This window comes from Heterocephalus glaber, unplaced genomic scaffold (assembly GCF_053883595.1).
Source record: "Heterocephalus glaber isolate CG9 unplaced genomic scaffold, H.glaber_assembly_v1.0 deba00000738, whole genome shotgun sequence".
NCBI lineage: Eukaryota > Metazoa > Chordata > Mammalia > Rodentia > Bathyergidae > Heterocephalus > Heterocephalus glaber.
The window spans coordinates 15,496,880-15,524,653 of NW_028258161.1; the positions used below are offsets into that span (position 1 = coordinate 15,496,880).

General features: G+C 51.2%; 1 protein-coding gene across 16 annotated transcripts in view; it reads right to left on the minus strand.

The window, feature by feature from the left end:
• The window catches only part of Frmd4a (FERM domain containing 4A), a 521,224-nt gene that overhangs the window by 43,594 nt on the left and 449,856 nt on the right, over nt 1-27,774 (minus strand). For 15 of the 16 annotated variants that reach the window (XM_013078471.3, XM_087206807.1, XM_087206806.1 and 12 more), the window contains one exon: nt 2,142-2,218. In XM_013078471.3, the coding sequence (XP_012933925.2) occupies nt 2,142-2,218 (77 nt within the window). Of the gene's footprint in view, nt 1-2,141; nt 2,219-2,376; nt 18,667-27,774 lie in introns of those variants that run through there. The other variant, XM_087206810.1, reaches the window with a different exon arrangement.

Genomic DNA, 27,774 nt, shown 5'->3' on the forward strand with positions numbered 1-27,774 from the left:
CATGGTGTCCTCAGTGCCCCTTTCCGGAGGAGAGACAGTCATACCACGCGTGGGCTCCCCCTCACCTGGCTGCCTCAGGAGAGCAGCACCCCCCTGATGTCCTGAGCTCCTTGAGTGCCCAAGGCTTCCTTTGTGCCTTGTTCAGATGGCCCTGCCCAGGAGGCCTCTCCTGCCCAGCTGGGCTTGGGTGTCTGTGTCAGCCTGTGCCCTTGGGCACCTGGTACACCCTACAGTTGCTGGGAAGACACTAGTAGGCCCTCCCTGTGCACAGGAAGCGGGAAAGTGTCTGAGCACTGGCTCAGGCTTCCTGGGTTGCAATCCTGCCCGTACCGCATACTAGCTTTGTAACCCAGAGTGGTCAAGTCACTTCTGTGCCCCAGTTGCCCACATGCAGAACAGGAACGGGCCTGTGCGCTGGGTCAAAGTGAGGACCTGGTGAGAGGGCCAGTTTAGAGCAGTGACTACACATGCAAGACACCCTCAGGGCCAGGTCCTCCTGCGGCTGGGCTCCCCAAGTCTGCGAGAAGTGCTCTCAATCTCCCTTCTAGACCCTGTCACATCCACCACGTCCGGGACACACAAGGCTCTCAACACGTGTGGGAACGAGCCCTTTGGTGTAAACTCAAGGCCCACTTCAGGTAACTCGAGGATTGGACTCTTTCCTGTATGTCTAGATGTTGGGGAAAGGAAGGGAATTCAGTTCTACATCACCGACAGGATGACAGGCGGAGAGAGAACACACGGCCCACACACGTGCACACAGGCATACACATGTGACACACACGTGAGGGGTTTGTCTAAGGTGCCCAGCTAGGAGAGCTCCCAACACACCACAGGCAGGGGGTCTGTCTGTCCCTGTGCCGGGCCCCTGACGATCCAAGTTTTGTTTAGTTTTTACTGTCAGCGTCCCCTTCTGCACCTACCCACTGTGGCAGAATTCATGTCACCCTTTTTACGTGGAAGTTTCTCCTCCTCTCATCTGCCTAAGACTCTGGTCCCACAGAGTTCACCTGGAAAAGTAACAGCGGCTTCTAGGCTGGGCTGTTATCTTTGGCAGCCACGTCTCCTCTGTGGCCCTGTGGATGGATCCCGAGGGCTCTGCAGAGGGTCTGGGGTGGGAAACCCAGCCGGGACCTGCAGCACCAGGACCAGCGACCCTTCTGCTGACCGCTACCCTCTGCGCCTGACTCAGACGCAGCTTCGAGTGCCAGGGATGGGTCCTCGCCCCCGAGAGGCTGTGTCCTGCATTTTACAGGGCACAGGACTGTGAGTGCCTCTGCCCCAGCATTACCTCGGGCTGCAGGGAGGGAGGCTACTGCACAAGCCTCAGCTTCTTTCCAAGCTCAGAGCCGCTGGAGGCGCCGGCCGCCTTTCCCTCCCAAGCCCAGAGCCCGGGACGGTGTCAGTAGCACCTTTCCCTCCTCACAGCCCAGTCTTCCACCGTCTTCCCAGGGCTACCTTGGTGTTGTCAGTCTGCTCTCAGGCCGGGTTTAGGGAAAGGTGCTGAGCTTCCAGGCTGCTACGACTTTAGGACCAGGATGGCCAGCAGACGGAGAGGAGGCAGAGGGCAGGGGCTGCGGACCCCTCCTTGCTGGCCAGCCGGTAGCCCTACTACTGCCTGGCATCTCACTTAGAATGTGGATTTCCACCCCGTGCTCTCGGGTTCAGTGCGGGTGGAGGGAACCTGACTGTATTTCTTCGCATCCACTCACAGTGCTGACATCCTAGGATCCCAGCTCTCGGGGTAGAACAATCAGACACACTGGTTTGGTGACGGATTCTTTCCCGTGTGACTGTCCTGCCTGGGTCTTTCAGGAGCTCTGACAAGGAAGTCTTCCACCTCTGCTCTGGAAAAACTTCCTAAAGGGACTCAGGCCACTGCCCAGTTTAACTTAAAGGGCCATAAACAAAGTTTTCCTCCAGTGCCGCAGTGCACCACACACACACACACACACACACGCACGCACGCACGCACGCACACACACACACGGCTGGACTCATGGCATGCACCCACACATGTATACCAAACAAAGCTTTACTGTCTGATTTGAACTCTTTCCCTTTGCCCAAACCCAACGTGAACAGGGGCAGCACAAACACCGGATTCTAATTAATACACCAGAAAAAGACCCCTCACTCACCTTCGGGGGTCATGAACTTCCACGGAGAACTTCTTTTCTCTGAAATACAGGTTTTCCAGCTGCCTCCATTGGAATATCTGGACAGAAAACAGTGCGGTTTAAGCTCAGGAGAGCTGGCTCTGCTGGCCACTGCCCTTGTTCCCGGTTAACTTTCGACAGCTGGCAGTTTCCTTATCAGAGCAGACTGTGCGGTCCTTTGCGCCTCCTTGCCTCATGTGGAAACATACACACTCACCACAGCAGCCCTCGGTTCAACACCAGGCTCCGTGGGTGTGGATTCTCCTGCAGGAGGCTTCTTAACGGAGCAGACCAAGTTCTTCCCGGACAGTTCCCAGCACCGCAGACTTTTCCCTCCGGGCGGGGAGGGGCAGCGCCAAGCGGGGTGCGCAGAGGGAGCGGCGGCCGCTTCCTCCCGGCCAGGCTGCACTGGGAAGGCGGTCGGATTCCCAGCCTCCCAGCGGGACTCCACTTCCTGTCGCTAATGTGCCAGCCCTCTGCAGCTGAGGGCGGGCGGAGGCTGCCGGACGAGCGAGCGAGCGAGCGGGCAGGCAGCTCTGGATCCCAGTGCGAGCCCGGCGCAAAGAGAAGCCAGCGTCCCCGGCGGCACCAGGAGGACCAGCGAACCCCTCAGCTGGGAAGCAATCAGGGCGCCCCCCCTGCTGTACGGATGGGGCTCCTCTTGCTGCATGAAAGCGAAAGTTACTTAGCCCCCTGGAAGAGCCGCAGGACAGTTTTGCGCCCATGTGATTGCGTTTACACCGATAGATAGTGTGCCCGGCCCCGAGTCTATGGACGGGGCTCATTCTGCTGAAGAAGGCAGAGGAGGAATCTTATTCTTGCCCTGGGAATGGCGGATTTTTCCCAGGATCCCCTTTCTCTGCCCGCTGGGTTGCAGAATGCTTTTTGGAGGCTCGTTCTTCGCCTGCCCCGACCTGCCTGTGTGCCCTCCGCCCTAGACCTGAGGGTCAGTCCTGTGCCGTCCACCCGTCCCCAGGCCCAGGGTGCCCCTTGTGAACGCTTGGCCGATAGGTTTGTTGCCCAAGTGAAACGGGGCTGGAATAGAGACCGGTTTCTAGAAGGGCTGCATTCTTTTATCTTCCCAGCCTCCTCACTGGAATTTCAAAGCCATTTTGTCTGCATAAGTAACAGGAAGGAGGGCGCCTACTGTCTCTTGTTACAGCTACTTCTTTCTTGTCCTGGGCTCCGAGTGCGAGTGCATTTCACTCTGAAGCTCGGGGAAACAGGCTTCTTTTTCAAGCTCAAGGACAGCGAGTGAGCTAAAGCCGAGCACCGGTACATACGCCTTGTGTCCTGGCCACTGCTGCCTCCTCCCCGAAGGACCTTTATTACTTAGATGCACAACTCTGCATCTCAGGCGGCCATGGAGGGGAAGCTCTGCTACTTCCAATCTCCCTGTGAAAACACCCGAAGGTCTTCTACTCCCTGAGGGCCAGGTATTTATGGATTTCACCTGAACTTCACAGCCACAAAACACCAGATCTGACCGCTTCCATGACTCGTCTAACCTGCGGGCAGGACACACAGCAACCCGGCCAGGCACCAAGGCCTGTCTGAAGCCAGGCTCCCAGACATTCAAGTTGCTGGACCTTAGGCAAGGCACATGCAGCATTCCCTTTGGCCTCAGTTTCCCCATCTGTAAAAGGGCAATTGGGGCCCTCAAGGTAGAGCGTGGCAGTAACAGATCCCTCACATAGCACTGGCCCAAAGCAAGCACTCAACAAACTCAGCTCTTCCTGGGATTCTTCATTGTTCTGGTCCCAAATCCCGGCCAATAAAAGAGTAACTGTAGGCAACCAGAATAATTTTCAAATTTCCTAACTTGGGGTTTAGAAGAAGAAAATTATTTGTGTGCTGGAAACATGAGTCATTAAAAAGATCTCCCTTCCCTGCTCTTTCTTCCCCGCCTTGACCAGCCCAGGTGGGGCGTGGTCAGGCCTGGCTTCTTGGGCCTGTGGTCCAATGCTCTGCTGCTGCGCTGTCTTCAAATTCCCGAGCCGGTTTCATCAAGGGCCCCACATTGCCATGCCCAGGGCAGAGTCCTGGCTTGGTGCTGGCTGGGCTCGGCGGCCTGGGGAAAGGGCCCACTGTGTCTGCCGGGCAGCCCCCCCAAAGGAGGAAAGGGCACCACAGCTGGGGTGAGCGTGTTGTGAGGAAAAGCCTCTAGTGTCTGTGACTTGAAGCCCTTGCTCCACCTGACAAAGACCCACTTAGCACAAGGCAGAGGGCTGGTTCCCTGGCAACTCCTGCTCCTTCCCTCCTTGTGAAATGAAACACACACCGCTCTGAGTGGTCCCTGCTGCTGCAGAGAGCCACGTCTGCCAAGGGTCCAAACAAAGCCATCTGGGCTGCCCTGGGCGGGGGGCGGCGGGGGCTCCTGCCTCTGGCTGCTGCTGTCTGCGGTCAACGCTGGAGCCCTGACTCCCAGGCAAGGCCCCAGGATGGTGTCCTGTCCCTGCAGACATTTGTACTGGGGTGCAGAACAGTGGATTCCCCTCCAAGTCTGCTCTGAGCACAGATTTTGATGTTTTTTATTTTCATCTGAAACACTGAGAAGGGAAAGTGGGAGCCAGGTGAACGAGTGGGTGGTTTTCCGGACTGGGTTGCTGCACAGACAGAAGGACAGGCACACACGGGGACACTGGCAGGTGATCCTGTCCTCACACTGACCGGGAGGGCAGGGCTGGGCACCCAGGGGCAGGACTGCGAAGGCAATGAGGGCAGAGCGGCAGGAGCAGCTGTGCGGGTGGGCAGGGCCACGGTGCCCGCTGTAAGGGCCCTGCTCTGCCTTCAGGGGGCTGGCAATTTCCACCCCTGCACCTCACAGCTTAGGCCCCTGAACGCTGCTCGAAGCTGGCAGAACAGAAACAATAAGCATACAACAAACAAGGGTCTCTGTCTTGCCTTCTTCCCCTCACTAGGGAGAGCTGGGCTTCTCCTGCGTGCACCTGCACGGCGGGTTCCCCGGACCTGGCTATCAGGGCAGCCACCAAATCCCTGCCACTGTGGAAAGACATCTCGGTGCTCTGCGACTCCATATGCAGTGGCATCACACACTCCTAATGATCATCGCCGGACCTGGCCAGTTGCCTTAGGACTGTGTAATTCCTGTGGGCATATTAGGCCCAAGGAGCTAATTAAAAGCTCAACTATATAGCTCTATCAATAATCAAAGGATTTATCAATTAATATCTATTAAACCACCATCCAGGCATCTTTAAGAAGCTCTGCAAACACTGCTTCTTTGATCATCCCGGATCTTCCACAAAGAATAAGTGGAAAAATTTCCTGGGGAAAGCGAGGCCCAGAGAACTGAGGTGAAACCGCCCAGGGCCACACAGCAAGTTAGTGAAAGAACCAGAAATAGAAGTCAAGGGCACCTGGTCCATTACTCCAACCTCTAACTATGCTGCTCTCCCCTCCAGTCCGCCAATTAGCGGGAGCAGCTCTTCCTCACTAACGGGTGGCTCACTTTACAAGTGAACGATTTCACAAATGAGCACCCATGTGACTGTAGGTAGAAGTGGAAAACCAAATCTTTTTAGCCCTCCACAATGGCTCTGCTTTCTTTTGAGACTAAGTGACAGGAAGAGCTGCTTTCTTTTCTTGGAGATCTAGCTCGAGTTTTCTACAGAGCCATCACCTCAGTACTCAGTAGCTTTTGGGCAAGGACTGAGAAACAAAAATAATCATGGTTAAGAACAGCCCGATCGGGGAGAGTGGTGCACGCCTGTAATCCCAGCTACTCTGGAGGCTGAGGAAGGAGATTATAAGTTTGAGCTCAGTTTGGGCAACCTGGCGAGAACTTGACTCAAAATCAGAAGGGCAGGAGACGCATCCCGGTGGTAGGCACTTGCCCAGCATGTGCGGGACCCGAGGTTCCACCCCAAGTATTTCAAGGAAAGAGACAAAAACTAAGCAATGCAGCCACATCAACAAAGCAGTGTGATGTGAGCTTGCACAGGAGAAAAAACTTAGAGGGGACTATCAGGGCGTGGTTTCCCTCAGACGGAGTCTGTCACCATGGCTGGGACCCTAGCTGGTCCCAGATACGGGTTCAGGGTCTTCATTTCTAAACAGCAATGTGATGATTCCCACTGTGGTCCCTTGTCCTCCATTCTCCCATTCCGGCCCTCAGCACCCCATATATAAAATAGAAGATGAGGAGCATTTATCCACAGAGAGCAAAGGTGAGCGGCTAAGGAACGCTGCCTCTGAATGCCCACTATAATCCTTTATGAGCAGGCCCGCCGCTGGCTCCCACTCCCCTGTCCACTGGACTCCGCGTCCTGTGCGTGGCTGGAGCTGGGGCACAGGGGGGCCCTGGCTCCGCTGCACTTCCTCTCCAGCCAGGGCTTAGTGAGTGCAGAGGCGAGTGGAGTGGTGGGCGAGCTCATAAGATGATTCGGAAATAAAGGCTGAGAGGAAGCTTGGTCTGGCAGCTCTGATTCCTGACCAGGACCTCAGGGAGTTTGTCTTCCCCTAGTCCCCAAGGCTGAGTCACCAAGCCTCTTAATGACCTCCCTATTAGCAACTTCCTGCTTCATCCAGAGGGGCCATTACTGGGATTCCCAGCAGCCATCTGGTCCACCTCCTCCTTTCACAGACAAAGCAGCCCAGAGGCTGGGTAACTACTGTCAGGACCCACAGCTTGTGACTTCTTGCCCTAGCCTCTTAACACACCACAGAGCTCCGCAATGAATGAAAACAAAGGAGTGGCAAGCTCCAGCTTCTTCAAGGGCTCAGGCTCTGGCAGTCTTAAGTGATGCTGAGTGCTTTCCAAACACCAGCAAGCAGTCCTCGGTAAGAATCAGACTCACGGACGAGAAAAACCTCCAAGCTCAGAATGAACATGCACAGTGAAAATCCACTTCCTTATTTCACTTCTGCTCTTTGCATTTTCTAGGAGCAGACTGAATCTCTAGGTTATTTACACACTCAACAAATAAAAAGGAGTTGCTACCCATCTGCAGGCAAAAGGAGGAAGTGGCTGAACCCAGAATGGCCGGAGTCTCAAATGTGAAGTGCCCCAGAGGACTCCAGCCTGTGCTCACAGGGGTCTTGTCACGTGCACCCCATTAAGGTTCTGCTGTGGTAGCACAGCCGGTTCTAGGGGACACAGATGCAGACTGCAGAAGCAGGCGAGACCACTCATCAGTTTTCTATCAGTTCCAAGGCATTCGACATATTTTAGGTCACTCATAAAGAAAAGGGAAGCCAAATCCCAGGGTGTTAGGCAACATCTAATCCCCGCTCTCTTTCCAGCTATTGGTGTAGCAGGCGCCGGCTTTGTCCTGGCCCATGCTCCCAGGCGAGAGGAAGGACAGGGTGCTTACTGCACGCTCCTGAGTCGGCCTTCTGCATCTGGAGTCTGATCAGCTGGCTCAGCCAAGCAGCGATGGAGAGTACCCCAGAGAGCCACACCTGCCTGAGCACATTCAGCCTTTTCCTGTCATGTTTCCCAAAGAACACAGTGTAACAGCTACTTACTCGGTAGCGAGTAGGTCTTGACACATAGCTCACAGGCGCACACTGCACCACTTCCTGTCAGGACTTGAGCATCCTCAGAGTGTGCTATGTGCACAAGGTTCTAGAGCCAGGCCCTTGTGTCTACAGGACACCTGTGCCTGTAAGGCGCTCACAGCCCAGCAGAGAAGCAGCCTGTGCGCAGGCTGTACTGATGAGCTCCAGGACGGGGCTGCGGGTGGCCCGCTGTGTGCGCTTAGCATTTTAAAACACGTCTTCTGTTCAGGCCTCAGACTCTGCAGGGGCGCTGTGCCGTCTCTTCAGGTGGGCCTCTGCCTTCACCTCAGATGATCAATACTCAAGATCAATCGTCACTCATTCTTGATTGCTTTGGTTCATTTTCAGAACCCTGGCCTGAGGGTCAAGGCCTGGCCTTTCTGCACCCTGGCCTCTCATTCCAAGACACGGGTGCGAGGGTGTCTCTACCTTCTCCCAAAGTCAGATCCCGGCATGAACAGAGTCACACTGCGCCTCGCTGGAGGTCAAAATAAAGCAGCTCATTTTCAACTCTTCTTACGTACAGAAAAAAACAGAATACTACCAATTAACAGTGTGGTTTTCAGAGTCGTGCAGTCTGCCACTTACTGGCTGTGTGTCTGTGACAATTTAATTGCTTTTTAAATTTTTTCCTTTTTTTGCTATGGATAATTTATTAACAATTTTTTATTAGTGCACATTTGCAGTGTGTAATGTTTGCATTCCTTGTGTGGAGTTGCTACATGCACGTAGCATATCTTAATCCTTTTTCATTCTTGTTCCATCCTCTCCTTCCCTCTGCAGCTCCTGGTCCCCTCTCCTTCTGAGAAAGATCTGTTTCTCCACTTCCTGTTACCTACCTTTTATTTTGCTCTTTATTTACACTTAGGGCTTCTCACATAAGAGAAACCATGAGACATTTAAGCTTGTGTGTCTGATCTATTTCACTTAACATTATGGCCTCAAGGTGCATCCGTTTCCTACAAATGACTCCTCCGTTATGGCAGAGTAGTACTCCATTGTGTGTGAACAGCACATTCTTTATCCATTCATCTGTTGATGGCATGCCACATTTTTTTCATCTTTGAAATACTACTACTAACAACACTGCTTTTCTCGTAGTGTTGCTGCATTAATGAATCTGTATATACAAAAGGCTGAAAATGGTTGCTGGCACACAGTTAATGCCCAGTTAATACTAGTTATTACTGTCTGTGTTCCCGCACTGCTTACGCGGCCAGGATTCTTCTTAATGTGAAAAAGTCCTGAGTACCTTGAGCGGCTATCATCTCAATGTACAGGGTGTGCGACATTCTTTCAAAGACGATTACCATGGTGCCATGGGCATTTAAAAAATGCTTTCTGTTTGGTTGGATTTTCTGTTAAGCACAAGCCTGACCAAGTGTGCGGAGCCGCCGTAGTCTGTTTGGGCTTATTCCTTCCCAGTCCTCACCAGCCAGCTCCTCTTTTTGTTTTTACCAGAATCCACCTTGGGCTGGGGATTTAGCTCAGTGGTTCTGCCCCAAGCGCAAGGTCCCGAGTTTGATCCCTGGCACCAAAAAAAAAAAAAAAAAAGGAGGAAACCCAGCATCCACCTTGACCAGGGGTTCTGCTCCCCTGCGACTCAGTATGAACCACAGCAGATGGGCTGTCCCGGGACCGAGCTGGCCTCCAAAATGTGCTGCATTCCCCGAATGGCAGGAGAGGCTGGGCACCGGCTCTCGGAGATGCTCAGACCCGTGGTGGGTGCTCATCTCCGAAGCCTGACCGAGGGACCGAGAAGCTCCTCTTGCCAGCTGTCGCCTCCTGCACCGAAGGATGAAGGACGGATGACACGGGCTCCAAACTGACTGGGTTCGTTCCGTGACAGCAGGCCCCGACCCCTAATGGACTTCCACTCCCTCTGGCTTCAGAGTCGTTATAATGGGAGAGAGAAAGAGGCTGGCAAGAGTCCTTCACAGCGTGAAGACAGGCTGCTTCACCCTCGCCACTGGACTCGATTCCTCTTATTTCCGCAGGAGAGCCTCTCTCTATTATTCTCGGGTTTGGACATCTGCTGTTGGGAGGAAAAGCCTCACCCTGAAGCTTTGGCCAGTGCACACTCTTGGGAGGAAGCCAGGGACGTTGTGCTCTCCCCTCCGCCTGCTGGGGTAATCTCCCCCCTCGTGGACCATGCCCCCGGGAGGGATGGGGCAGCGCCTGGACGGCAGAAGGACGCAGGGGGCTGGCCTGGCCTTCCAGCAAGGAGCCTTGTGCCCCAGTCCATCCTTTGCAGCTCAGCTCAACGGCTTTTTCAAAAGGGAATCAATGCATGGGAGCAGTGTTTGGTACATGTGAGGGGAAAACTGAAAACTATGATGGGCCTTTTCATATATTTTCAGGTAGCTGTAAAGTGTTTTTGTTTGGTAGTTTGGGGAGTGTGTGTGTGTGTGTGTGTGTGTGTGTGTGTGTGTGTCACTGGGGATTGAATCCAAGGCCTTCACCCTGAGTTTCACCCCAGGCCTTTTTTATTTTTTATTTTGAGACAGGATCTCACTAAGTTGCCCAGGCTGGCCTTGAACTTTTGATCCTCCTGCCTCAGCCTTCCAGAGTGCTGGGACTATTTTAAGAATGTTTTTTAAAGCAGGATTTCACTACTCTGGAGAACAGGCTGTAAGGGGCAAAACTGCCTTTTCTATTCTGGGGAGAGGCATCATGCCTGCTAGCTGTGCCCAGAAACGTGGCCTCACAGAAACATCCCGTGGCCTTGGGAAGGGCCCTTGACTCTGGCGGATGGCCGGGGCAGGCAGCCAGCTGTGCAGGAACACAGGCATCTGTGTGGACCAAAGGAAGGGAGGGAGGAGGGAAGAGTGGGCCACTCAGGAATAGCTTAGTAACAGCAGTCTGCAGGTTCAAACCTGGCGCTGTGAGAATGCACCCTCCCTGGGAGGCCTGGCAGGCGCACACTGAGCCAAGGTGGGGCTGGGCTGGCTCCTGCAGGCTGCTCCACCAAGGCCCGCCCAAGTCTCTGCCCTCACTCACCACTAAGAGGTGAATGGAGGATGTTGTGATGCAGGTACCATGGCAACCCAAATCCGAGGCCAAGTCACTTCCTCAAGGTCTTGTCCAGAAAGGGACTGGGCTCCTGACCCTCACCCTTTGCTCAGATCCGGGCTCCTATCGTGATATGAGGACCCTCCTGTGGCTGAACCACCACGTTTTGGTAAACATGCGTTTCTAAGCTGTAAGGGACGCAGCAGCGGAGTGGTGGCATCAGGGCCACCCCAAGGAGGGAGGACTGGCCCCACAGCCCGATCCCCTTGGCGCTGCCTGCCCTCAGCTCTGTCCACGGCAAACCAGGCCCTTATGACCCAGGTGGTCAGGGTCTCCCGCTGGCTCCTGGGTCCCCACCAGGAGCGAATGCTCAGAGCTCTTTCGCTCTGGGCTTTGTCCAAGAAGCACTGGGAGGCTGTACGCCTCGGGGTGGTAGGCAGTTGGGTACAGCCCGTTCCGGCCCTGCTGGCATTCATGTTGAGCAACTTTAATGGTTTTCAGGATGGTCAAGTCAGCGTGGCTTTCCCCTTTGAATCATGCTCCTCAAACACTGCCCTCAGCTCCTGGGTACTGTGTGGCTCAGTGGCAGCTAAGAGCTAAGACAAAGCCATTACTGGATTCAATAAGCCAGGTCTCTCAACCTAACACTTCCCCATTACAGGAAAGAAAAGAAAGGAGTCCAGATTAGCCACTGTGTTCAGCGGGCCCCAGACTCCAAGCAACATGCTCTTGACATCTAATTACTCTTTGCTCTTAGCTTCCTTTGGGTCCAGTGGGTAAAAAATAAAATCAAAGTGGAACCCAGATGAGAGCAATTTTTATGCTTTTCATTAACAAATCTAAGCTGTGAAAAGCTACAGGCCCTCGCTCCTTGCTTCTTTTCCTTTACAAACAGAGGGAGGTCTCGAAAACTCTTCATTCTCTGCGTCAGGCTCTTTACACGTCAATCCCCGAGGACACCACACATGTGCGCACGCACACAAGCAAGTGACAGTCTGCTCCGTCACTTTTATCCGCTCAACATCTACTGAGAATCTACCACGAGTCAGGCCCCATGCTGGGCGCTGGGGTGCAGGAGCGAAGGACCACCCTGTCCATTCTGTTCTCCCAAGGGCGAGGTGAACAGGGCTGAAGAAGAGGACCACACGGTGCAGTAATACAGGCCAGGAGGATCGGGCTAAGCCTGGGAGGCATCAGGGAGGGGCCCCTGACAGTGACATCCGAGCCAATGCTGGAAAGACACCGACAGTGTGAGTGTGTGAGCAAGCACACGTACACTATGCCGGTGCAGAAAATGCTGAAGCAACTACCAAGGGACAGTGCAATATTATTCTGGGATGAAAAGGAACAGACTTCCAGATTTGTGGGCCTGTGATCCCTGCTACTCAAGAGGGGGTGGCAAGAGGACCTCAAGCTCAAGGGCAGCCTGGACTACCTAGTGTGACCCTGTCTCAAAATGGAGAGGAAAAAATGGCTGGGAGCAGAGTTTAATGGTAGAGGCCTCTGGGTCCAATCCCCAGAACCCTAAAAAACAACAAACAAACACTCAAAATCCCCAAAAAGGAACAGACTCCTGACCCATGCTGCAAAATAGATGGTCCTGGGCCCTGAAAACACCATTCTAACTGAAGGAAATTGGACACAAAAGGCCACGTATTGTATGACTCCACTGACAAACAGTGTCCACAATAGGCAGATCTGGAGAGGGGGAAAGCAATGGGCATTCCTGGGCTTTAAGGGTTGGGGACAGAGGGGGCACGGGGTGCTCGGTGGCCTCTGTGCTCTTAGTCCTGGTCTGCGTTAACTGTGGGCTGGGGCTGGTCTTTGGCTGCAACTCCTCTCAGCTACTTAGCTAAAGGAAGCCAGTGCTCCTGAGAGAACTACTTCCCATGGAACCCCTTTCCACAGGAAGCTCAGCCACCCTTGTCACGTGGCTCCCCGGGCCCTCTCCCACCTGCTGGGGGTCCTCTGCCCACGGCCACTCACTTCCCCCGCCAGCCCCTCAGCACCAGGACAGCCAGGGGCGTGGCCTCTGCCCTGCTGCCGTGTGATTGAGAAACCTGGCCAGTGACCAGTTTTTAAGGGGTTTTTAACTCCAAATGTAAACTCAATTATGTACTTAAAATACATGCAGGCACACACAGGAAATTCACTCTGCCATGACTTCGGATACTTCCTAGAGGCAGGGCTAGGGCTCGGGGCAGTCAAGTGTGAGGACCTGGAGGCGGGCCTCCAGAGCCTTTCTGTGCTCTGTCTACCCTGGAAAGGCCAAGACAGAAACACCCGTCACCGGGGGGCGAAGCACACGCCTGGCCCGGACCCCTGGGATGGGTAGATGCTAGCGGGCACCTTCCAGAATGGGTGCAGGGCTGGCCGAGAAGCCTGCAAAACCCCACACAGCCACCAGGAACACTGGCTGAAAATGCCAGAGAAAAGGAACTAGGAGGGTGGGTGGTCGACTGTTTTACCAGCCAGGGCGCTCTGGAATCTCCCGTCACTGGTCCCAAACAGATCTGTCATGGATTATGCTGTCTGTGGGTTACTTTGCTCTGTGCCAACAGAGCCACGGAGAGAAGATGAAAGTCACAGCTGAGACCCAAGGGTGAACAAGGCGGCTGCAGAGTTGGGAGCAAGCCCTCCAGTGCCGAGGCGAAAAGCAGCAGCCAGCCTGGTGGGCAAGGTCGCTGGCTGGCGTAAGATCAATGTGCAGCTTTGTCTGTCTGCAACAGCCCTGGCTGTCTGACCTCCCAGCATGATAATCACTCCCTTTTCATTCTCAAGGGTCCTGCTGTGGATACTAAAACCTGACTTGTCACCAAAAAGTGACTACTTTGATTCCACTTGCAGCACTTTTCTAGAGTGGTCAAACTAGCAGGAAGTGGGATGGCGGCGGCCAGGGGCGGGAGTGCTGTTCCCGGGACAGTGCCAGCCTGGTGCCATGCAAAGAGCTCTGCAGATTGCTGCACGACACCGCGAACACATGGAACACTACTGAGCTGCACACGGAAAAAGGCGGTGTATTTTCTGCAATGTGAGTTTTATTACAATGAAAAACTCATGGTTAATGACCCGAAACCTCTCACCCACAGTTGGTGCGCAGGTATTTAGAAAGTGAAAAGCCAGACAGCATTTCTGGAAAAGTCCTTCAGAGAGACGTGCGGAGAGCCCTCCACCGCCCACAGGGCAGGCAGAAGCTGCCCACTGACCTCCTCACACCTAGGGAGGCGGGTCCAGTGAGGTCACCGAGACAGGCCGCAGATGCCCGGAGACCAGGAGGACTGGACAGATGGAGCCGGTCGGGAGAGTGGTTTGGGTCTTTTTATTTCTTTGCAGCACTGGAGAAGGAATCGAGGGCTTTCGTGATGAGCTGCATTCCCAGGCTCACTCTTATTTTTCATTTTGAGAAAGGCCTGATTAATTAACGTCATTAAATTGCCCAGGCTGGACTTGAACTTGCGACCCTCTAGCCTCTGCCTCCCAGTGTGCTGAGATTACTGGTGTGTGCCACCATGCCCAGCTAGTTTGCATCTTAAGTGTCCCCAGAGGCCCACACTTGGTCCCTAGGCTGGCTGTATTGGGAGGTCACGGAACTTCTAACCGGAGGGCACAGTGGGAAGGTCTTAGGTCACTGGAGACGTGTCCTTCAAGGGAACTTTGTCACCCAGCCCCTTCCTTTCCATCTCTTTGGGTTCTTGATAACGAGGCGAGCAGTTTTGTTCCTGGCATGAGGCGCTGCCTCACCACACCAAAGCAACAGGGCCAACCAGCCATGGACTGGAACTCCACAACTGTGAGCCCAAATGAACCTTCCTCTTGTAAGCTGATTATCTCAAGTATTTTGTTATAGTGCTAGAAGGCTGCCTAACACTGCTACAAAACACTGGACATTCTAATTTCTTAATAAAAGCTTATTTTGCTATTTAAAGTGATTGTGTGCCTTTGTATTATACAAGAGTCATCAGAAAAGCTATGATTGCCTGTGGTTGTGCTGAGGGACAAGGGAAGAACACATGTCGAGGAAGACTGAGATAAAGGGGTTTGCCTTTGAGTCCCACGTGGTCAAGGTTCTCGTTCTACATTGCAAAGGCTTTGGTGTTCAAGCCAGAAAAACCGAATCTGTTCATGGGTCACTGCTAGTTTGTGGTTCCTCTGGAGAGCGTGAGGCTACTGGATGCTCTTCAGTGGTCTGGATCCAGTGGTAGCCCTTGCTTCTGATTTCCTTGCACCCAAGGTCCACGGGGCTCCTCAAGCAGTGGGAATCTGCCACTGCAGAGATGTTAGAAGCCAGCTGGTCTCGAGGGAGCTGTGGGTGTCTGCCTGCACATTCTGGATGCCCAGCTCATGTGTGATCCCTACTGGCCACACTACCAACAGGCTCTTCTGTGGCCTTTCTCAGCACTGCTGGTGCGTGTGCTGCTCAGGTCAGGGAGGACAGACGAGCTGGGACACCAAGCAGCTGTGTGGGAGTCCGATAAGTTCTGGGGGACCATGGGCCAGAACAGATGCACACTGAGGGAGAAAAACAACTCTGGGTCTACTTAAATCTAGCTTGGGCTTTGGCTCAATGAGAGAACAGTCTGAGCAGTCAAGACAGACACAGCTGACCTACTCAGAAACTGACATTTTCCTTTTTGACTGCTTTTTTTCTGGAAAAATGCTGCATTTCTTGTTTTTATTTATTATTCCCCTCTGGCACAAAAATGAGCTTGTCCTGTGTCGCTCCTCTTGCCCCTTCTAGTTTCAAGGTTCGATCCACCTCAGGACCCCTGATCCATTTAGACCAACCGCCTTGTCAGGGAGGTGACTCGTCTTGTAGGAGTGGAGCTAAAACCATCTCGACTACCACCCCAGACACCTGGCCGGTGCACACAGTGATGGGGAGCTGAGTGGGGCAGGGGCAAAGCTCCCCGGGAGCATCCAGGCCGGAACACGATCCCGGAGGATCTTCAGAGCCCACATGTCCTCCTCCACTAGGTGCCTTCCAACACGCTGCTCTGGGCAGGGCCTGGGCCCCCTCTCTCTAGGGACAGCTGCATTCCTGTCCCTTGCATAGAAACCACCTCACAATACCGTCTACGAATCACCCCTGTGGACGGGGCAATGCTGCTTTCTCCTGCTCAGGCGGATCACCTTCCTCAGAGGGGACAGTGCGACGCCAGCATGAGCTTTAGCACGAACATGACCGGGACGCAAGCGGGTGCTTAGCCTGGGCTCAGAAACCTGTTGGAACTGAGGGACCCTGGTTCCTGGATCCAGGGGCCAAGACAAAGCTAATCTTTTTGACAAAGAGCTTGTTTGCCCTTCGAGGTGAGCCCGCCTCTCTTGTTCAGTATGAAAGGGAACAGCAACATTTTCTATGTCAAGAGCAACAGTGCTTTTATCTTGGGGAACCAGAAACTCTGTGAGAAATAAACTTATTCAAGACGAGGAATGAGGCTGTACCCACCCTGTCTTACAGTTTTCATCTAACAGATGCACAAGAGAGGCAGAGAGGTTAAACAGCAGTTGGGTGTGGTCAGGACTGTCCTGAATGCACCGGGAGAGAGCCAACAGCCCTCCAGTTCCTAGGTGGAGATTTACAGAACACCTTTTTGAAGGTGTAACTGCTGTAGGAGGAATCTGATTCTAACAGACTAAATGTCTTTCGAACAAACCAAATTGGAACCACACAGGAAGCCCCTGTCCAGGGCCTGGGCATAGAGCAGAGTCCTCAAGCGTCACACCAGGTCCGGTCTCCTGGAGGGCCTGGGAAGGTGCCTGTCCAGTCTCTCAGTCTCAGTGTCAGGCGAGGACCCCAAGATTGCATTTCCAACACCTCCTGAGCCAGGGACTCGTGCTGCCCTAGGACCACACTTGGAGGACCACTGCTGTCAGAGACACCGTTGGATCGAGTCTCTCCCTCCAGAGCCAAGCATGTATTTCCTCTCCCAGGGTTCCTCCGGCTTTACAGAGCCACCTTCCCGTGGTCAAGGCCCCCTCTGTGGGGCACCTGGATCTAATGACTGCTTGGTGCTGGGATGGGCTTGGCCCCAGCCGGAGACCGATGGCTCTGAGGGGTGCACCTCATGTGGCAGGCAGGACAAGAGGCCGCTTTCGAACACTGGGAGAAGAGAATGGCTCAGAAGGCTGGTGCTGGCCCAGCTGGAGTTGCCCAGGGAGCAGGGCCCACAGACATGCCAGCTTCTGGCTCCCCACCCAGATCTGGCCTCTGCGTGCCACCACGGGAGGCAAACCCAAGCCCCGCCAAACCCGAGACCTCGGGAAGCCTGTTTTCCCTGCAGCCCTCACACGGGTGCACTACACTGCCGAGGACTTCACCTGCCACCCCGTACTGAAGTTCTAACATTAGCTCGGTGCCTTGAGCTGACTACACTTCTTCTGTGGAAGGAGAGCCGAGGGCTTTCCTGCCAGCAGAGACAGCGCTGCCACGTCTGATACTGGTGGCTGGAGGAGGGCCGTGTCTAGGGCCGCGGCTCCCTAAGCAGAGCTCCTCAGCACTCCGTGCATGTACAGATCAAAGCACCACATCACACCTCATAAGAACGCACCAACACTGTGTGTCCGTCACAGAATGCTTCTTCACCTCAGAACGAGGTCTGTCTCCTCAGACCCCGACTGGCCCCTTCCTTTCTTTATGGGAGAGCTATCTTAATACAGCAGATGCTGGTGACTGGCCCCACTCCTCCCCACGTCACTTGGCAGGCCTACTCCTCAGCCTCAGGCCGCCCCTTGGAGTCCTCTGGCCAGGGCCTCTCACCCAGGACACTGGACCCTCTCCGGGCCACGCAGGCCGAACTGGGATCTGAGGGGCAAAGCAGCAACGGAGGCGGCCTCTGATCCTCCACTGTGAGCGAGCCATGCTGCAACTTGGAAGAATGCTAACACACCGAGTGGAGTTCTTCTCCCCAAGTGCACAGGGTGTGGTTTCCAAGGGGAACGCAGACAATGGAATGAGGAGACGGCCAGCTGACTAGTCCCAGCCGAGCCCGAGGGCTCAGCAACCGGCCTGTGAGTCAAGCTTATCCAAAAAGCTGAACACTCAGGCAGCAGTGAGCAGAGTTCTTATCACGCTGAATAATTTAGCAGGGCCATGCCACTGGGAGTCAGCTCATAGCTAATGGAATGTTTCCTATAAATATTATTTTTCCTTCCTGTCTCATCATCTTATACAGTTTAAAAATCTTTACTCATCTGGGAGGTGACAGCAATGCATCAATTCCCAGAGCCAAAGCCCCTGCTTCTGAAATACTGCTAGGAATCACAGGAAGCCACACTGGCTGCCCAGAAACAGAGGCAGCTGATTACTCTGGTTCCTTCCCCCAGTGCCTCAGCAGGGACCCCATAAGGCTGCTGATTGTGCATCTAAGGGTACATAAAAGCCCCTAATTGCACATCAAATAAATAAGTAAACGCTGTCTGCTGAACACAGACAAGGACCAATGCTGCTATTTCTTCCCGGTGGAGTGTGTTCATTCATTGGGCTGGGGAGTGGGGTGAACTGTAGGCGCTCATTCACACGCTCCTTCTAGCTTCACACTGCACTGATGCTTCCGGCCTCAGAAACAGCCTGCAAGAGGGTAGGAGGGCTGGTCTGTCCACAGGTTTGAAGAGTGCAGAAGGCAGAGGTCAGGCAGAGAAGAGGGCGCTGGTTCTGTCAGGGAGCTGAGTGCTCAGTGCAGGGGAGACCCCTCTGCGAGTGGCACTAACAGGAAGCGCTTGCTGAGCTGTCCCCCTTCCTCAGGCTCTGACCTAAGGACTTGAGGGGACCTCCTCTCTAAAGGGAGCCCCACTGAAACAGACTTACTTATCTCTGCCCCATGAGGCCTAACTCTGCGAGAGTTCATAAAGATGCCCTCTTCAACACATATCATTTACTCTTTATTCAGATGTTTTCAGGAAAGAAAGAGGAAATAGGCTGCTTGTATCAGCACATCTTTGTGAAAGTCACGGTAGTGTAGATATAGGTGAGTTAATTAGATATCTTGTAGGCAGACAGGGCCACTCTCAAGGTGCCAGCCCTCCAGGAGCCAACACAGCCGAGGAGCCAACACGGAGAACAATTGAGGCACATTCACTGGTTAGCACTATAAAAAAGAAGAGGCACTGCTTCCCCTCGAGATAGAGATAGCAGTGATTGATATTCTAAATGGGAAATTCCTTATATGTGACTTGTTTTCCCATTTGATCTCCATTTAATCAGTGTTACCTGGGTGACTGTACTTGTAATCTTATCGGTTGGTCATGATTTTGTCCCACCTCATGCCCACCTTGTAAATTTCCACTGGGTCTTATAGTTCTGTCCCACTTTGTACCCGCCTCACCAATGGCTGTGCTGTATAAAACATCTTTGAAAAGTGGGGTGGGCGGGCAACCCACTTTCCCTTCCCCCTTCTGTCTCTCTTAGGCAGAAGCTTTCTTTCTCTCAATACATCTTCCTGCTCTTAACCTCTGTTGTTCCTAGACTTCATTCTTAGAATTTAGAGAACGTGAATTCGCGTTTCGGATACCTAGCAGGTTTGAGAATTATATCTCTTCCCCCCTATATCAATACCCAAGGGTGCAGGTACTGGTCATTTTTCTGTTTGTGATGGCAAACAGGACTCTATACTTCGCTGTAGTTGTAAACTGAGAGGTAGCTCAAGATTTACCTCAAGTGCCCAAGTGCCAGTTGGACACTATAGTGGTACCTCAGTTCACAAACTTAATTCTTTCCATGAGTCTACAAATCAAATTGGATCAGAACCAAATTGATTCAATGGTTAGGTTCAACATTGACCTTATGGGGAAATTTGATTCAGTTCTCATCCAATTCGGTTTGCAAACAGAATCATGGAAAGAATTAAGTTCATGAACTGAGGCACCACTGTATTTCATTAGTCCCTGAAGGAAGCAGGACTCAGACCTGCAAAATACCGACAGCTTCTCATCTACGCAGCACTTACTTCTACACACATACAATCACTCACACAAAGTATAATTCAGTAACTAAAACAAAAATAGAGTAAAATAAGCCGAGTGTGACAGCACACGTCTATAACCCAGCACTCTAAGGAAGTGAGGTAGAAGGGTCACAAGTTTGAGCTCAGCCAGGGCATTTAGGGACTTGGTGAGACCCTGTCTCAAAATATAAAATAAAATGGGTTGTGGATGTAGCTCAGTGCAAAACCCCTCGTGAGCTGCAAGACTGATTTATTTTGCCACTGTTCCTCCTCAGGCGTCTCTTCCTGTTGCTAAACCAAAACAGACATGTAGACATGGCCACCACCTGTCCTCTGATACCATCATGTGCTGTGCAGAAAGACTATCAGCAATGTTCATGGGAAAGAAGAGAGCTACAGTCATCAAAAGGGATGTTTCCAAGTGTCACATGGCATGTGAGTGTGGCAAGCATTCAGTGGCAGGCAGGCAGGCAGAATGCGACAGGGAAAACATCACTGGGTGAATGGTGGCGATGGAAGGATTTCCTGACAGTTAGTGAGTTTTACTTGACAGCTTATAAACATGTCTATAGCCCAACATGAACAACCAGGTCCATGCCAGATGTAGATGCCCATCCCCTTTGCCACCAGAGCAAGCAGGCCTGTGTCAGACATGTGATGTGTTCCCCGATGCAAGGGCATGAACGTCTACCAACTCCAAGTGAGCTCTGTGTTTTGCTTCCCCTTGGCATAGGGCAGCAGAGGTGAGAACTAACTAACCAACCTGATCCAGGACAAGGACAATGCCTGGGGAGAGAAGGGAGCAACCAGACCCCATGACTGCTGACATTAAGTCAAAGAGTCCATTTGAACCCCACCCCACAGCCTATATCTAACAGAGACCAGAGGGCTGATCGCATTCCCCATCTAGTAACAGGAGCAAGAACACACCTTGGCTTGGATGGTTGTCACAGTCTGGGGTGAATGGACAGAGGGGCCTCTGGTGTAGGGAGGGCACCCTAAAGCTAGGTGAATAAAATCATGACTGGCTGGACCCCAAAATGATAGATTATACTATACATCATGGGCAAGTAGGCTTCATCCCAGGGATGGTTCAACATATGCAAATCAATAAATGTAATATATTGTAGGGAACAGGGGAAGGGGACGTTACCAGAACCTCTACAGTAAGTCCTAGTCTCCTGTGAGCCATGGCAGCCCACGGCGAATTACAGGAAAGGTAGACAAATGAGACTGAGAAGAAGCTGAGCTTTGGGTCTGATCAGTGCTGCTCTGGGCAGCAAAGACAAAAGCCCCCTAGCTTGCAGCACTTTTCATTCAGTGCATGGAGAAACAGACGTAACAAGTGAAAATGCAGAGTTCAGTACTTCACATTGGGATAAACAAGGTGTAACAAAAGACTGGGGAGCAGTGGAAATCTAAGAACAATGAGGAACTATGCAGATGAAGATTTGGTTCCTCCCTGGCATCTCCCACAGGTGTGGTCTTGTCCTGGAGCATTACAGCATCTGGGGATCACTGAGGTCTCAGTTGTGACCCAAATGCAATTATGTCTGGAATGTCATAGCTGGCCTGCAGGCAGGAGAACTAGGCCTACTCAAAATGATTTTTCCCTAGAATTATGTTGCATTGCTCCCAATAATATATCATATAAAGAAAAGTAAGGACAAAATTACATGATCATCTCAATAGATGCAGAGAAAGGGTTTGACAAAATCACCATTCTTTCATAATAAAAACATTGAAGAAAATAGGTATATAAGAAGCTGATATTAATTGATAAAAGCCTTTTATGACAAACCTACTGCCAACATCATACTAAATGAGAAAAAAACTAAAAGCTTTCTTCCAAAATCAGGATCAAGACAAGGATGTCCACTATCACCACTCCTGTTCAACACAGTACTTGAAATACAAGCAAGAGCAATTAGGCAAGAATAAGAAATAAAAGGGATGTGCGTACAAAAAGATGAAGTCAACTTATTAATGTTTGCAGATGACATGATACTATACATAGAAGACCCTACTAAAAGATTCTTAGAATTAATAACAAAATTCAATAATGTAGCAGGATAAAAAATCAACTCACAAAAATCAGTAGCATTCCTGTACACTAATAATGAACCTCCTGAGAAAGAAATCAATGGCACCAAGGAAAATTAAGCATTTAGGAACTAACCTAACTAAGGAAGTGAAAGACCTATACAATGAAAACTACGGCACTCTGAAAAAGGAAATCAAAAAGGACATTAGAAAATGGAAAGATATACCCTGTTCCTGGGTAGGCAGAATCAATATAGTCAAAGTGGCCATACTTCCAAAATTGATACATAGATCAAAATCAAAATACCAAAAGCATTCTGCACAGAATTGGAAAAAAAAATTGTAAAATTATATGGAAACAGACACTCAGATAGTAAAAGCAATTCTCAGTAACAAGAGCAAACTGGGAGGCATCACAATCTTGGACTTGAAGTTATATGGCAAAGTGACAGTGACAAAAACAGCATGGTACTGGCACAAAAAAAGACAGGAGGATCAGTGGAACAGAATGGAGGAAGCAGAAACAACTCCAAGCACATTCAACTATTTGATTTTGACAAAGGGGCCAAAATGTCTTTTGAAGGAAAGATAGCCTCTTTAATCAATGGTTTTGGGAAAACTGGCTATACACATGCAGAAGATTGAATCTACACTTGAAACTCTCACCATGTACTAAACTAAATTCAAAATGGGTCAAAGATCTAAATGTTAAAACAGAAACATTTAACCAGCTGAAAGATGAAATAGGTGAAACTCTTACATTAAATCTAAGGTATAGGCAGGGATGTTCTGAACAGAACCCTAATTGTACAAGGAATAACATCAAGAATCAACAAATGGGATCATATCAAATTAAAATGCTTCTGAACACCAAAAGAAATAACCAACAAAGTGAAAAGACAAAATAATAATGGAAAAAATTTTGCCAGCTCTTCCTCAGTCAGAAGACAGATATCTAGAATATATAAAGAACTCAAAAGATTAGATCCACCAAAATAAAACACCCAATCAAAAAAAATGGGCAAGTGACATGAATAGACACTTTGTAAAAGTACAAAAGGCCAATAAATACAAGAATTGCTCAATATCGCTGTCCATTAGAGAAATGCAAATTAAAACAACACTGAGACTCCATCTTACTCCAGATAGATTGGCCACCATCCTGAAATTAAACTATAACAAGTGCTGGTGAGGCGGTTTTGAAAAAAGAAACCACCTCAGAGCACTTGTTATAGTTTGGTGGGAGTGTAAACTACTCTAACCACTTTGCAAATCAGTATGGAGATTCCTCAAAGGACTAAGACTAGAAATTCCATTTGACTTAGTTATTCCTCTTCTAGGTAACTTCCTGAAAGAGTTAGAGACATCTTTTTAAAGTTATCAATACACACCCAGGTTTATAGCACCACAACTCCTAACAGCTAAATCTCAGAATGTGCCCATCACCAGTGAATGGATAGAGAAAAATGTGGTATTTACACACAATGGAGTACTACTCTGCCACAAAGAAGGACAAACTTGAGTCATCTGTAAGAAAATGGATGCACCTTGAAACAACAATGTAAAGTGAAATAAATCAAACACACAAGTTTAAATATCACACGGTTTATCTTACAAGAGAAACATACACTATACATGAAGAGCAATGTAAAAGGTAGATAACAGGAAGTAGGGAGAGATCTTTCTCAAATAGGAAGGGGTTCAAGAGGCTGGGGGAGGTAAGGAGGGAAAAGATGAAAAAAGGAATGAAGATGTGCTCTGTGCACGCACCAACTCCACACGTGGAATACAAACATCATGCACTGCAAACATGCACTAATAAAACAGTCTTCAAAAATACAATGAGGAGAAGGCTGGGGATATAGCTCAGCGGTAGGATGCTTGCCTAGCAGCAGAAAGTTCCTGGGCTCAATCCACAGCACTACAAACATAAAAATGAAATGGGAAAACAATTGCTACAGCAAGCCAGGGGCGGTGAAACAAGCCTGTATTCCCGACCCTCAGGATTCTGAGGCAGAGGAGTCACACACTCAGGCCAGGCCAGCCTACGCCGTGAATTCAAGAAGACCTGGTTTAAAACGCTTTTTTGCATCGCATCCTCAGAGACTATTTGAGTTCCACCTGGCCTACATAAAATAAATTATATCCATAAGCAAGGAACATAGTTCTGGAGAAAGTACACGTATTCAATGTTGTCGTTAGCACTGTGTGCTGTATTCTAAGCACTCTTCCGGGTGATTCTTCTGCATGTGTCATTCCAAAATACAACAGAAGTTGGTCTTCAGAAGTTCAATAGTTCTGAACTCTTCTGAACACACTCAAAAGTCAAAAGCCAGCCTGCAAAATGTCTTCCACGTCTAGTTATTCCTGACATAACTTCGGCTCTGAGGGCAGAGGGGTTGGCGTTTTTTGATTTGTTTGTTAGCTCCTTAAGCACAGCTGGCAGCAGCTTGCCTGAGGGATGCGCTTTGGGTAGACCAGGAGCCTTAGGGGTCCAGGCAGCAGAGAGAGGGAGTGCGAGGCTTGCTTCCTGCTACTCCACCTGTGAGGTGCTGCAGGTTGTACTTCACGCTCCCAAAGCCGCCAGGCTGCAGAGTGCGGACTGAGCCACCCTGGGAGGGCTCTGGAACTAGAATGGCAAACTGCATCCCAACCAGAGAAGGGACCGAGCTACAGCCCTGGCCGTTTCTGGGCAGCACCAGCCTCCCTCCCCAGGGGTCTTTTTTTGGGGGGGGTTGCTTTCCTTGGCCACGTGGGAACAGCTGAGTGGATTCTCACAGTGGCTGCGGCTCCTCGGGCTGTGCTAACAGATTGCTGTGCATGCCAGAGGACGCCTTGAGGCCCTTCAAAGGGAGGGAGGAGGCTCAGCCCTGACACTGCCTCTGCCCGCACGTTGGCTCTCACTGTGGAGGCGCCATAACTGGGTCAGAGTGTCAGTCAGGGAGGGCTGTGGGCTGCCGTTGGGTGGCAACAGCTGCCCCGGCTGGAGATGCAGCTGTTGCTACAGATGCCTCCAGGTGCTCAGAACTGGACACCACTCCTCCCCTGAGCAGCCTTAGAAGCTCCTGGTGCAGAGCTGTGCCTGGCCCCAGTGCAGGAAGGAGCAGCGCCACCTGGAGGGCATTTGGTGCTGGTGGCCTGCCCAGCTGGTGGGCAGGGACACTGCGGTCAGGCCTGCTGACTAGAGTGTGGGAAGGAGGCGCAGATGGCCGTGAGTGGTGATCCTGGCCAGCAGCTGCACAGCAGCATCCCCACAAGGCTTTCCACGAGCTCAGCTGCAGGGTCAGGGTGGGGGTAGACAGGCATCCAGCCACTCCAGAGTAGCTGCGGATTTCTGACAGATCACAGCAGTTAAGCCCCGCGGGCCTTGGGGCTGAAGACGGGCTCCTGGCACCTCGGGAGCGTGCGTCAGCCTTCATCTCCATGTGCGGGCCCCTCCTGGGGTCAGAGCCCCACAGCTAGGCCATGGAGCCCGATGCTCTGAGGAGGCCCTGTGTGTCCTACACAGGGCAGATCCTGGTCTTTCTCGATGTGATGTTGGGTGTGAGAAGAAACACACACCCTGCTCTCCAGTGCAGGGGCTGCATGGCCTCTGACGTCTTAGCAGAGCGGGGCTTAACTTTCCATGCAGATTGTACATTTGTTTCCCAAGAGGACCCCGACATCATACAACCTTCAGGACCTGCCTCTCTGCAGTGATTCTCGTGACAAGGAGCTGAAGTCCTTGGCTCACAGCTACTGGTGACTTTTCAGGGCAGGGCCCACTGGCCCTCCTTTACCTCTCTCTGCTCAGTTTCTACTTCAGTTATGCTTTGCAAATTCTTGATACTCTTGAGCTCTGAATGAGGAGCTGCTGCCCACTCGCCAGTTTCCTGGATGCCCCATTAAGCCCCAGACTGTGTGTCCCACAGCACATTCACCGCCACCCCCAGGTTTCCTGTCTTCAGATTCCACACCTGGCCCATCGCTTAGGCGGCAGTGCCAGTGGCCGCTCTCTTCTCTTACTGCCACGCGCTTCCTGCACAGAGCTGACCAATAACATCTGCCTTCTCCACATCTTCCCACTTTCTCTTCTCTGTCCCTACTGCTGAGAGCCAACGCACAGCTCCAGGTGTCCTGGTCTATACTATTTGTGACACTGTGCAGCTTTCCAGGTCCTGTCCTGTATTCCTGCTATCCAGCCTCCATGCAGCTGCTGGAAGGAGGTTTTCCTGTACCAGTGAAAGTCTGGTCTGATGCTTCCCTGGTTTAAATACTGCATTCCATGGCTCGACTGCCTGGAGGATGAGGTTACCTCAGCAGAGCGGTTGAGGCCTCCGGAGCTGGCCCTGGCCCCTCAGCCTCCTGTCACGTTCTCCCCTCAGCCCGTGTTCCAGCCCTGCGTGCTGCCCTCCGTCCTGCATACTGTGCTGTCCTGCCGGTGCTTTGTGGCACCACGGTGGGCTTTCTCCTGCCCCGTCCATCCGAAAGCTCTTCTCTCCTTGCGCTTAGTGTGACTCTTGTCTTCAATTCACCTCACAGGCTTCTCCTGGCACTCTGCCTTTGCTGGGGTTTGGATGTGGTTTGCATGTGTCCCTAACAATTCCAGGGCTGAGATTTGATCACCACTGTGAGGTATTCAGAGCACAGACCTAATCTGACTGTAGTGTCTAGAGATGGGCTTAGGGAGGTGACTGGGATTAGATAAGGGTCTCAGGGTGGAGCCTCCGTCACACACAGAGACACAGACACACACACACACACAAACACGGTGTGCGTGGGGCTCTTTCTTGCAATGTGATGCTCTACATCTCCTAGGGACGCAGCCAGATGTGGCCCCTTGTCCTTAGACCTGCAGAACTCTGAGCTAAAATGAACCACTTTTCTTTATAAAGTTCCCACTCCATAGTATTGCGTTTCCAGCAACAGAAAATGAACTTATATAGGCACTATCTAAACCATCGCACGGCTTCTGTCCTGGACACACAGGCAGGCCTAGAGGACCTGACTGGCATCTTGTTTATCTCAGGACTTGCACATAATAGATATGCAACAACCATTTTCCAGTGAACAAATGAATAAAGGATGACTGATAGCTCAGTTATCCTTCAACTACTCAGTTTCTTCCTCAAAGGCCACAGAAACTTGTTATTTCAAGTAACAACTCAGTTTCAGGAAGAGCCAATGCCCTGAAATATATACTGACCTTTTAACATTTTAAAATTTATTGACCCGGAAAAGTTCCACAAGTTGTCGTTAATTCTATTATTCGATGGCTGATTCTTCACACTTCGGCTCTTCCCTTTTTCTTAACGCAAAGGCTGTTTCACAGTCTTACAGTTACAGTTATAATTCATGGAGCCTGGCTTCTGTCCTGCCTTCGGTTTGACATGTATCAAGTGCTACCTCGTTACACATTCAGTTCTCATTACTACCGCATGAGACAAATAAAGAATGCTTAAACATGGCAACATATTGGATGGAACAAATCTAAATACTTGTTAGTGTGTCCTTCAGAAAGTTTAGAGAGGGAGAAGATTGCAGCTGCGGGATTTTAATGAACTTTGTTGTGGATCTCAGTTACCCACTTTGCTCTTGTCTCCTACCACTGTGGGTAAGACACGGCTGAAGGTATCGCAGCCAGGACTTTATTAAAAGCTCTGGGAGTGTTCCTGGATTTTGCAAGCAGAAAAATCAGTCAGGCCAGTTGGAAAGAGAGGAGCTAATATAAAAAGAAAGAGGAAGTGAGGAGAGAATTGAGAAGAAAAAGCACAGAAAACTAGAAAGGCCGCCTGGGAGAAAGCACAGGGAAATAGACAAAATAAGGAAGAGGGAGAAAAATGAGGAGGAAAAATGGGAAGCTAAAGCCCAACTCACTTCTTGTACACATACATGGAAATAGGGATGCTCTGCAGATAGCCACAGAGCAACATGACACTCTGCTACCCCAAAGAGTCGGGCTCCTGCCAGATGGTTTCAGGCAATAATTCCTCCTCCTCTGCTCAGGATCTTACTTAGAACTTAGGTTACTTACACATCAATTGAGTGAAAATCCTCCCCACCACAGGGCCACTTTTCCCTATCAGTTTAATAAAGAAGTTGGCCAAGGACAGATGTTT